A 13,121-nucleotide genomic window follows, 5' to 3' on the forward strand; every position below is an offset into this window, starting at 1 on the left:
TTTCCGTCTCGTTTCTTGTAATATTGATAAATGTCATCTTAACAAAAACAGAATAAAATAAGAATATTGTTTACAAATAAACTGCTAAAAATTACTTTCATCCTAATTGTTTACAAATATATAAAACATTGTATTATATATATATATAATATTGTATATACACTCACCGGCCACTTTATTAGGTACACCTGTCCAACTGCTCGTTAACACTTAATTTCTAAGCAGCCAATCACATGGCGGCAACTCAGTGCATTTAGGCATGTAGACATGGTCAAGACAATCTCCTGCAGTTCAAACCGAGCATCAGTATGGGGAAGAAAGGTGATTTGAGTGACTTTGAACGTGGCATGATTGTTGGTGCCAGAAGGGCTGGTCTGAGTATTTCAGAAACTGCTAATCTACTGGGATTTTCACGCACAACCATCTCTAGGGTTTACAGAGAATGGTCAGAAAAAGAAAAAACATCCAGTGAGCGGCAGTTCTGTGGGCGGAAATGCCTTGTTGATGCCAGAGGTCAGAGGAGAATGGCCAGACTGGTTCGAGCTGATAGAAGGGCAACAGTGACTGAAATAACCACTCGTTACAACCGAGGTATGCAGCAAAGCATTTGTGAAGCCACAACACGCACAACCTTGAGGCGGATGGGCTACAACAGCAGAAGACTCCACCGGGTACCACTCATCTCCACTACAAATAGGAAAAAGAGGCTACAATTTGCAAGAGCTCACCAAAATTGAACAGTTGAAGACTGGAAAAATGTTGCCTGGTCTGATGAGTCTCGATTTCTGTTGAGACATTCAGATGTTAGAGTCAGAATTTGGCGTAAACAGAATGAGAACATGGAACCATCATGCCTTGTTACCACTGTGCAGGCTGGTGGTGGTGGTGTAATGGTGTGGGGGATGTTTTCCTGGCACACTTTAGGCCCCTTAGTGCCAATTGGGCATCGTTTAAATGCCACGGCCTACCTGAGCATTGTTTCTGACCATGTCCATCCCTTTATGGCCACCATGTACCCATCCTCTGATGGCTACTTCCACCATGTCACAAAGCTCTAATCATTTCAAATTGGTTTCTTGAACATGACAATGAGTTCACTGTACTAAAATGGCCTCCACAGTCACCAGATCTCAACCCAATAGAGCATCTTTGGGATGTGGTGGAACGGGAGATTCGCATCATGGATGTGCAGCCGACAAATCTGCGGCAACTGTGTGATGCCATCATGTCAATATGGACCAAACTCCCTGAGGAATGCTTCCAGCACCTTGTTGAATCTATGCCACGAAGAATTGAGGCAGTTCTGAAGGCAAAAGGGGGTCCAACCCGTTACTAGCATGGGGTACCTAATAAAGTGGCCGGTGAGTGTACATTATTTATATATAAATTAAATAGTGCTGTCAAATCGATTAATTGCGATCACACATATTATACTATTTATTTACAGACTTATGTTAGACGCGATTAATCGATTTGCCAGCACTTAAATAAAAGAAAATGTGAATTATAATAAACACATGAAACAATTAACTACTAAGTAAATATAGCAAATTACAGTAATATGAAAATGTAAAAATAGAAAGTATCATTAGCTCAGTATATAAACAATAGAATGTAAAGTTGGAAAACAATGTGAAGTTCCCACCATAACAGAAAAACAAACATGTGTGTGTGTGTGTGTGTGTGTGTGGAGGTGAAAGACATGTTTGATAGATGCAGTTAGTGGTTTGTGTGTTATAATGTCATTCCACCCACACACTCCAACAGAGAGACAGATAATAAGACAAACAGGAAAATGACAGCGACTGTTTTCTCAAGCCTATAGCAAAGCAAAACAGCAACACGAGAGACCGAGAGAGAGATTATAACCATTCTTACACACACAATAATGGCGACCGGCATCCTAGAGCTTTATTGTTTTTATTTTTAGCCGACAGTATCTGGACACTAAAGTTGCACTTACAAATATGTGAATGTGCCAGCATTAGAAATATATTATTAATAACAATAATAATAATATATTTTATGCATTTAAATATTATTATTATTTTTATATAAATAACGTGATTTATAAACCATATAAACTGCTATATTGCAGTCTATATATATATTAGGACTGTCAAGCGATTACATTTTTAAAATCTAATTCATTTCACGATGTGCTGATAAATTTATCGAAATTAAGCGCAAATTAATAGCACATCACATTTGGCTGAGAAATTACCCTTAAAAGATCATTTTAAGTCATTATTGTGTTAAATGAGAAAATCAAATATACATTACAAAAAGTAGCTTTAGAAAGAAATAATTTATTATACTTGAACTTTTAGGCTACAACAGCCATCTTTTTTTTTTTTTTCATTATATTTGCAGACCAAAACTGTTTGATTACCAACATTCTTCAAAATATCTTCTTTTATGTTCCGCAAAAGAAAGAAAGTCATACAGGTTTGATACGACACGAGTGTGAGTAAATGTAAAACAGACATTTTCATTTTTAGGCAAACTACACACAAAATAAGAATTTTATTTTATTTTATGAAATGATACTCTAAATAAGAAACTGCCAGTAGGTGCCGGTAAATCTCTAAATGAGGAAGTCATTGAATCATTCATTCGATTCGTTCAAACGGCTGATTAATTCGGGAATTAAGTAAATGACTCTCTTTATGAATCATTGGTTTACTCAATTGATTCGTTCAAACGGCTAATTCATTCGGGAATTAAGTAAATGACTCTTTGTGAATCATTGGTTCACTCAATTCCTGAGTGAATCAGCCGTTTGAGCGAATCAATTAAGTAAATGACTCTCTTTGTAAATCATTGGTTCACTCAATTGATTTGTTCAAACGGCTAATTCATTCAGGAATGAAGTAAATGACTCTCTTTGTAAATCATTGGTTCACCCGATTGATTCGTTCAAACGGCTAATTCATTCAGGAATGAAGTAAATGACTCTCTTTGTGAATCATTGGTTCACTCAATTGATTTGTTCAAACGGCTAATTCATTCAGGAATGAAGTAAATGACTCTCTTTGTGAATCATTGGTTCACTCAATTGATTTGTTCAAACGGCTAATTCATTCAGGAATGAAGTAAATGATTCTCTTTGTGATTGATTGGTTCACTCAATTGATTTGTTCAAACGGCTAATTCATTCAGGAATGAAGTAAATGACTCTCTTTGTGAATCATTGGTTCACTCAATTGATTTGTTCAAACGGCTAATTCATTCAGGAATGAAATAAATGATTCTCTATGTGAATCATTGGTTCACTCAATTGATTTGCTCAAACAGCTGATTCATTCGGGAATGAAGTAAATGACTCTCTTTGTGAATCATTGGTTCACTCAATTGATTTGTTCAAACAGCTGATTCATTCGGGAATGAAGTAAATGACTCTCTTTGTGAATCATTGGTTCACCCGATTGATTTGTTCAAACAAGTAATTCATTCAGGAATGAAGTAAATGACTCTCTTTGTGAATCATTGGTTCACCCAATTAATTTGCTCAAACCGCTGATTCATTCGGGAATTAAGTAAATGACTCTCTTTGTGAATCATTGGTTCACTCAATTGATTCGTTCAAACGGCTGATTCATTCGGAAATGAAGTAAATGACTCTCTTTATGAATCATTGGTTCACCCGATTGATTCGTTCAAACGGCTGATTCATTCAGGAATGAAGTAAATGACTCTCTTTATGAATTATTGATTCATCCGATTGATTCGCTCAAACGGCTGATTCCTTCAGAAGCGAAACACCGCTGTGTGGCTCGAGACGCACATCAGTTCTGCTCTGGCTTTATAGCTAATATTATCGTTGGCAAAACTGAGCAAAAACACAATATTGTGTCTAAAATATAATACAATATAAACTTATTTATTGAACTGTTCTATAAAATCAATATCACATTCGCAATCCTGCTATTCAGGACAAAAACAGCACTGGTGTGATATTACTGAACTATAGGCCAATCATATTACATAAATATGAGACAAAAGCGGCATTTTTGGCCCTGATACCTTTAATTTTATATTATCTTCATATATATTTTATATTTATATTCATATTATGGCATTCAAACTTGATTTGATATTTTAATATCTAATTCTAATGCAATGACATTCAGAAATGTTAAGTCTATAATCGGCTCACTTTTGAGACTGCTGTAGGACTCGAACCGAGATCTGAAACCGATCGGCTCCTGGACTCTAAAGCTCAGAGGTTTAGCAGAGAAATGCAGTCGAGCGCAGGAACACAGAGGTCTTGTGACGACAGAGGTCAAAGGTGAGGAAAACACCTCTGACGCTGATGTGTGCGGAGCACTATTCACCTCTAAACAACAATAACATGGACTATTTAAAGGAACAGTAACCTCAAAATAAAAACGGTTGTCATGACAAATCTCTCTTTTTTCCATTTAAACACAAAAGGAGATATATCACATAAACTATGAACACACATAGCGACTATATAGTGCTCAAAAAACATTTTGTTTAATAGATTTGTGTGAGGAACAGACTGAAATTGTGTTTCACAATATATCTTTCCCTCCACGGCAGATCTCAAATCTCATTTAAACTTCAAGTGTTCATTTAAGGTACAATATGTAAGATTTTTATAATAAAATATACAAAAATCACATATTTCCTGCAGTTGTCTACTTACAATATCAAATATATTAATAATTAAATATTGTAGCTTTAAGGGACACAATAACAAATGGTGTTTGTTTGGTGTCACTGACATCAAACTTGGCGCATCCAAAAAAAAAACCCCTCAAATTTAAGATATATACTGAGTATCAACAAAAGACATAGACATTTACATTAACACAAATGATCAATGGACTTGGGGAATAATTACATGGCTGATTATGAGTAATTTCACAAGAAATATTATATAAAAAGTGCATATATTTGATTTATTAACGAACTTTTAACTTAAATGAAACGGGTTATATTATCAGCCCACATGGTATGATAAAAACATTAACCCTTATTAACCCTATAAAGCCTATGGTTTCATATTTGAAAATCTAAATAAAGTCCTTCTGTCTCTGATTAATAGTTTAGACTCATTTATCAAGTAAAAGTCTTTTAGTATTACTGTACAAACGTCCTCCTTCAGCTCGAGCTTCACGTGTCTTTCTGTGTCAAATCTGCTCTGATTTATATAAAGAAAACATAAGCATAACTCAGATAATGTTAGTAATATTTCAGCCGGACTGAAGCAGCTTCGGTTTACTTGATTATCCAGATATCATTTATCAGAAAAATCACGAGTATCAAATATGATCTTCAGGCTTTTGATCGTTTCTCAGTCATCATATGGTTTAAAACTACAGAGCTTTGATCATAAAACTAAGCATTTATAAGACATATTATTGGCAGATATTGTTATTTATATGCATTTTATGGAAGTATCCGCTATACTGTTGTATAGATCTCATTGATTTACATTACAAGCATCAGAATTTCATCATTTTTGTCCATATAAATATCAGCATCTGCACTAAATTGCATATTTTTGCTCAGTTTGGGCCTCTAAATAAAACTGAGATGTTTTTTCATTATATATGAGCCATAAAAGCCAAATATGATACTCTAAAAATAGTTTGTGTTTTTTTTGTTATGTTAATATTTAATAGCGTATGGGCTTTTATAGTATTTCTTCTGTTTTTGTAGCTTGATTTTGCAGTTAATAAATGACCAGCTGAACATGAAAATATCATCTTTTGTGACTAAAGGTGTGTAAATGATGACAAAATTGTCATTTTTGTGTAAATAAACAGATTTCCTTTTGCATTTACACATGATACTTTGTTTAAAGGGCACTTTGTCATTATGGGATGTTAAATTATTCAACTGAATGTTGATCAGAGAAAACCTGCTCACAATTTCACCTTTAATAATCAAAGTATTATATATATATATATATATATATATATACAGGTGAAACTCGAAAAATTAGAATATTGTGCAAAAGTTCATTTATTTCAGTAATTCAACTTAAAAGCTGAAACTAATATATTATATAGACTCATTACATGCAAAGTGAGATATTTCAAGCCTTTATTTGTTATAATTTTGATGATTATGGATTATGAAAACCTTTTCACAATTTTCTACTTTTGAATTTGGGGTTTTCATAAGCATAATCATCACAATTATACCAAATTCCACCCTCATGACGTCCTAGTTTCACCCTAGACGAGGATTTCATCATCAGCAAAGATAAGCGCTTGTGTTTTTCAGTCTAGCATCATTGCGACAGACAGGACAGATATCTCCCATCATCCTCTGCCAGACTGACACGCTTTACTACGCTATTAAACCACTAAACTGACCGTGCCTCCAGAGAACGGAGCTACAGATGCGATGCTTGTGACGAACATGAACCGACTCTCACAGCAATCACCGATTAAACAAGGACTAGTCATGAGTTACGGCCCTGAAACTATTGTCACACACTGAAGAGACGAGCCCTGCGTCTCAATGTTCACACTAGCCATCCTAAACCGTGTGTGAGATGAGAATAAGTGTGTCCCAAAGCACAGTGTGTTTAAAAGAGTGTGTCAGACGTCCCCGGTGTGGATCCGTGCTCATTATAACAGCTAAATTACCCACAATCCACTGCGCTTTGGAGGAGGAACTACAAACACGAGTAAAAAGTGTTTAAAAACTACAAACATGGCGGATATGCGCGACTGACGGTGAGAGGCTCAGATAAAGGTTTGAGTGACTTATCAAAGTTTAACCTGATTGAAAAATATGTATTTAATGTTATCCGTGTTATATCTGCAATAACAATGTGGACTTTTATAAAGATCCGTTCGGCCATTAACTGTTAAATGCATCTTTATATGAGGAGAGTCTCGTCATGAAAGACACGCGACTGCATTTGCATTTCTCTCCGATTCAGTGGGAAATTAAATGAAATGAAATGTGAAGGATTTAATCTTTGATAAGATGATTGACAGGCCAGTTTACTGTGATAAGATGATTGACAGGCCAGTTTACTATGACAGAGAGCAACCGTTAAAGACGCAATTGAAGGACGTGATAGTTTGTCCCAAAGCTTGTGTACTCTTCTGCTACACACTCAGGAGGATCTACTTTTTCTTCACAAAAAGAGTTCATACTTTTAGGGCGTAGTGTAAGTAGGCGAATTGAGACGCAGCACAAGTCAATCATTCATTCAAAGATTCGTTCAAACGGATGATTCATTCAGGAATGAATCATTGATTCGTTCAAAGACGCTGATTCATTCAGGAATGGATAATTGAATCATTGATTCGTTCAAAGACGCTGATTCATTCAGGAATGGATCATTGAATCATTGATTCGTTCAAAGACGCTGATTCATTTAGGAATGGATCATTGAATCATTGATTCGTTCAAAGACGCCGATTCATTCAGGAATGGATCACTGAATCATTGATTCGTTCAAAGACGCTGATTCATTCAGGAATGAATCATTGAATCATTGATTCGTTCAAAGACGCTGATTCATTCAGGAATTCAGTTGCTCTTAAATAAAAGTCACAATATTAACTGTAGTTTAAAATCAGTATCACATTTTTCAGTTGTGCTGATATTCAGGAAAAACACACTTGCTCTGGTCAAATGTCTAAAATCTCTAAGCTTGTGTGCTCTTCTGCTACACACTCAGGAGGATCTACTTTTTCTTCACTAAATGAGTACTTTTCGGGCGTAGCGTAAGTAGGCGAACTGAGACGCAGCACAAGGCTCCTCCTCACCTTCTTTAAGGGCTTTATCCACATTGAGAGAAACGACGACCCTCCTGGTCTGGGCCGAGTCCAGCAGAGGAACACAGAACCGGCCCTGCGGATCCAAGAACACCATCAGTCCCTCGTGACAAACACACACGATCCTGTGTGGAATATATACTGTGCAAACCCATTCAGTGCTAGTATCAGAACAGCTGGAGATCGACAGCATAACGGATGTGGGTTTTCTGACGGTGTCATATTTACCTTTGGATATACTGAATCTTTATAGTTCAATATTTGTGTTCTTGTTTTGTTTACTGTGTGAGTGAGTGAACCACAATAAACCTGGCTATTTATTTTATTTTATGTATTATTTATTTCTAAATAAAAATTTAATAATTTATTTAAAATTAAATTAAAATCTATACATTAAATTTTTTTTTGTTTACCATTTTATTTTTATATATATATATATATATATATATATATATATATATATATAGACACACACTAGCGTTACATTTATGATTATGATCATGCTTTTATTCATGCCGCTTCATCTGTTGCAGTATCTGCATCATCTATCTATCTATCTATCTATCTATCTATCTATCTATCTATCTATCTATCTATCTATCTATCTATCTATCTGTCTGTCTATCCATCTATCTTTCTGTCTATATATCCATCTGTCGATCCATCTATCTGTCTGTCTATCTCTCTGTCTATCTATCTATCTATCTGTCCATCCATCTATCTGTCTGTCTATCTCTCTGTCTATCTATCTATCCATCTGTCCATCCATCTATCTGTCTGTCTATCTCTCTGTCTATCTATCTATCTATCTGTCCATCCATCTATCTGTCTGTCTATCTCTCTGTCTATCTATCTATCCATCTGTCCATCCATCTATCTGTCTGTCTATCTGTCTGTCTATCTATCTATCCATCTGTCCATCCATCTATCTGTCTGTCTATCTCTGTCTATCTATCTATCTGTCTGTCTATCTCTCTGTCTATCTATCTATCTGTCTGTCTATCTGTCTGTCTATCTATCTATCCATCTGTCCATCCATCTATCTGTCTGTCTATCTCTGTCTATCTATCTATCTGTCTGTCTATCTCTCTGTCTATCTATCTATCCATCTGTCCATCCATCTATCTGTCTGTCTATCTCTCTGTCTATCTATCTATCTATCTGTCCATCCATCTATCTGTCTGTCTATCTCTCTGTCTATCTATCTATCCATCTGTCCATCCATCTATCTGTCTGTCTATCTCTCTGTCTATCTATCTATCTATCTGTCCATCCATCTATCTGTCTGTCTATCTCTCTGTCTATCTATCTATCCATCTGTCCATCCATCTATCTGTCTGTCTATCTGTCTGTCTATCTATCTATCCATCTGTCCATCCATCTATCTGTCTGTCTATCTCTGTCTATCTATCTATCTGTCTGTCTATCTCTCTGTCTATCTATCTATCTGTCTGTCTATCTGTCTGTCTATCTATCTATCCATCTGTCCATCCATCTATCTGTCTGTCTATCTCTGTCTATCTATCTATCTGTCTGTCTATCTCTCTGTCTATCTATCTATCCATCTGTCCATCCATCTATCTGTCTGTCTATCTCTCTGTCTATCTATCTATCTATCTGTCCATCCATCTATCTGTCTGTCTATCTCTCTGTCTATCTATCTATCCATCTGTCCATCCATCTATCTGTCTGTCTATCTGTCTGTCTATCTATCTATCCATCTGTCCATCCATCTATCTGTCTGTCTATCTCTGTCTATCTATCTATCTGTCTGTCTATCTCTCTGTCTATCTATCTATCTGTCTGTCTATCTGTCTGTCTATCTATCTATCCATCTGTCCATCCATCTATCTGTCTGTCTATCTCTGTCTATCTATCTATCTGTCTGTCTATCTCTCTGTCTATCTATCTATCTATCTGTCCATCCATCTATCTGTCTGTCTATCTGTCTGTCTATCTATCTATCCATCTGTCCATCCATCTATCTGTCTGTCTATCTCTGTCTATCTATCTATCTGTCTGTCTATCTCTCTGTCTATCTATCTATCTGTCTGTCTATCTCTCTGTCTATCTATCTATCTATCTATCTGTCTGTCTATCCATCTATCTTTCTGTCTATATATCCATCTGTCGATCCATCTATCTGTCTGTCTATCTCTGTCTATCTATCTATCTATCTATCTATCTATCTATCTGTCCATCCATCTATCTGTCTGTCTATCTCTCTGTCTATCTATCTATCCATCTGTCCATCCATCTATCTGTCTGTCTATCTCTCTGTCTATCTATCTATCTGTCTGTCTATCTCTCTGTCTATCTATCTATCTGTCTGTCTATCTCTCTGTCTATCTATCTATCTATCTATCTATCTATCTGTCTATCCATCTATCTTTCTGTCTATATATCCATCTGTCGATCCATCTACCTGTCTATCTATCTATCCATCTGTCCATCCATCTATCTGTCTGTCTATCTCTCTGTCTATCTATCTATCTGTCTGTCTATCTCTCTGTCTATCTATCTATCTATCTATCTATCTATCTGTCTGTCTATCCATCTATCTTTCTGTCTATATATCCATCTGTCGATCCATCTATCTGTCTGTCTATCTCTCTGTCTATCTATCTATCTATCTGTCTGTCTATCTCTCTGTCTATCTATCTATCTATCTGTCCATCCATCTATCTGTCTGTCTATCTCTCTGTCTATCTATCTATCCATCTGTCCATCCATCTATCTGTCTGTCTATCTCTCTGTCTATCTATCTATCTGTCTGTCTATCTCTCTGTCTATCTATCTATCTATCTATCTTTCTATCTATCTATCTATCTATCTGTCTATCCATCTATCTTTCTGTCTATATATCCATCTGTCGATCCATCTACCTGTCTATCTATCTATCCATCTGTCCATCCATCTATCTGTCTGTCTATCTCTCTGTCTATCTATCTATCTATCTATCTATCTGTCTATCTGTCTCTATCTATCTGTCTGTCTGTCTGTCTGTCTATCTATCTATCTATCTATCTTTCCATCTAACTATCTATCTATCTATCCATCCATCCATCCATCCATCCATCCATCCATCTATATCTATCTATCCATCTGTCCATCCATCTATCTGTCTGTCTATATATCTTTCCATCCATCTATTTATCTTTCATCCATCTATCTATCCATTCATTCATTCATTTATCCATCTATCTATCTTTTGTTCTATCCATCCATCCATCTAATCACATTATTTGAATCAATCACAGTGAAAGTGTGGATTGTTGTTTGTCTGTAGATGTTAGTGTAGAGATGTTGTGATGTGACACCATCATCCTCCTCTCCTTACCATTAACTTATTGAATAGATCCGCGAGCTTCGATGACTGTCTCTTAGTGGTGTCGAATCTGCTGATCTTCAAGGGGCTTTTCCTCACCAGCAGCCCGAAACTCCCCAGCAGAAAACACAACAGGGCGAAGGACACGTAAAGAAAGAGTTTGAGGAAAAACGAGGTGAGAGTGAGTTCTCCGGAGCCGAGCTGGAAGAGCAGGAGCACCGCAACCGAGATACCGACGACCAGAGACGGGTAGACGAGGACCGCAGACCCGCTGCTGGAGCTGGAGCTTCGGCCATCAGGACGCATGATGCTGCTGATGATGGGAATGATGGGAATGCTGGGAATGACATGTCCTCGCGTGCGCACAGCAATAGACAGGTCGCATGCTCGAGTTCACACTCATCACAATGTGTGCATTCAATTCACACAAGATGATCCGGAGCCGCTTAACACGAGAAATACACGTGCAACTGTTGCATCTAAACGGTTTAAAAATGACAGCAAGAGCACCTGAAATTATGATCGGTCAGATCAGTTCACCGAGCGGGCTCAGCTTAAAAGGCTGCTGATTCAAATCCTACATACATGTTCCCATCAGGTCTACACACAAAGGCCGTCAAAAACAAATATCATCATCCAAATATATCAAAACATCTCGAGGAGCGTTTAGCTCCGATGACGTGAATACAAACAACGGAGAGGCATCATCGCGCGACGGCTTTAACTCTAAAGCCTTAAAGGTGAGATAAAGATGTAAACACTCTGAAGTACTGTCATTATATCCACCGCGATTTGTCCAAAATGTGAGAAATAAATAACTTATTGTCAATCCATCGCAATCTCAGTCCTGCTTAGATCCCCAGCTGCCTCTCGAGTGGCGAATCTGCGAGTTCTACTATGGAAAAGGAGTTTTGAATGAATATTAATTACGCAACGTGACGTATGCTGAATGGCGCGGAATGATTGGCCGTTGGTGCGTAGGCGGTAGTCTGTTGGCGAATGAGCGAGTAAGAATTGCCTCATGAATAATAATTAGGCACTTGACTAGAAACTAGCGGAAGGTTACCAAGCAACGTCAGCATTATCTGATTAATATTCATAAGAAAAGTCCTTGCCGTAGTAGGATATGAATAGAAACAGCGACTATGGAAACTCGAGTAGGCCATAAATCACACACAATGGATCCAAACAACATTGAAATGCCTGCTTAAACTGAAATTTTTATAAATCCATGACCCAGACTGGTTATAACATAGGCCTACTTTGTGTCTGTTTATTGCGGACACACCGATACATAATCACAAAATACTAATAATAAAATCTTTAAAATTATTATTTTAACACACGAAAAAAGATTAATTACTTTCAATACAATGGTATAAATCTGAAAAGAAAACTGTGGTACTTTTTACAAGTGTTATGTTTACTAAAAAAAATGTTTACATTAATACTTGCTTATTGTGGTAATAAAGTAAATTATGCATAATTACATGATGCAACTAAACCAAACCTTAACCCTATAGACTATAGTAAGTGCTGTTAATTAATATTAGCCTACTCAACTCACGTCACACTATATGTTTGCTAAAGACTTAAATAAAAGGTCTTTTGCGCCACCTTCTGTCCATCTTGAACATTATTCATCATCACCAAGAAAACAAGTCTACTGTACAACCTATTTTTTTACAGTCTATGTGTACAACACATAAAAAGCTAATAAATAACGCATCAAATGTTTGTTTAAATAATTTCTGTCTAAAAATATTTAGTTCTAAAATAGTTTTAAATATAATAGAATAGCAGAGTCTACACCAAAACTGTAACAATAATAACGGATTTTTTCCTATGATTTTTTCCCGCTGATGAACGATAAACATTGACACCCAATCAGAATCCATCTTGCTTTAAAGAGCGCGAAAACTGCAGCACACACGCTTATAATACAGAACGATCGTCGTCAATGTGTTCAAAGTTTATTCAAAGTCAAGTCTTCAAAAATATGAACTAAAACCTTAAGA

General features: G+C 36.4%; 1 protein-coding gene across 1 annotated transcript in view; it reads right to left on the reverse strand.

Annotated features, from left to right (window-relative positions):
* LOC130078675 (sorting nexin-25-like) overlaps nt 1-12,005 on the reverse strand; it is a 71,940-nt gene extending 59,935 nt beyond the window's left edge. Inside the window, 2 exon segments of the mRNA XM_056244261.1 lie at nt 7,767-7,851; nt 11,116-12,005. Coding sequence (XP_056100236.1) covers nt 7,767-7,851; nt 11,116-11,409 — 379 coding nt within the window. The 5' untranslated portion in view covers nt 11,410-12,005.
* Between the last annotated feature and the right edge of the window lie 1,116 nt (nt 12,006-13,121).

The sequence above is a fragment of the Rhinichthys klamathensis genome, unplaced genomic scaffold (assembly GCF_029890125.1).
Source record: "Rhinichthys klamathensis goyatoka isolate OS25496 unplaced genomic scaffold, OSU_Roscu_1.1 h1tg000947l_1, whole genome shotgun sequence".
NCBI classification, from domain to species: Eukaryota; Metazoa; Chordata; class Actinopteri; order Cypriniformes; family Leuciscidae; genus Rhinichthys; species Rhinichthys klamathensis.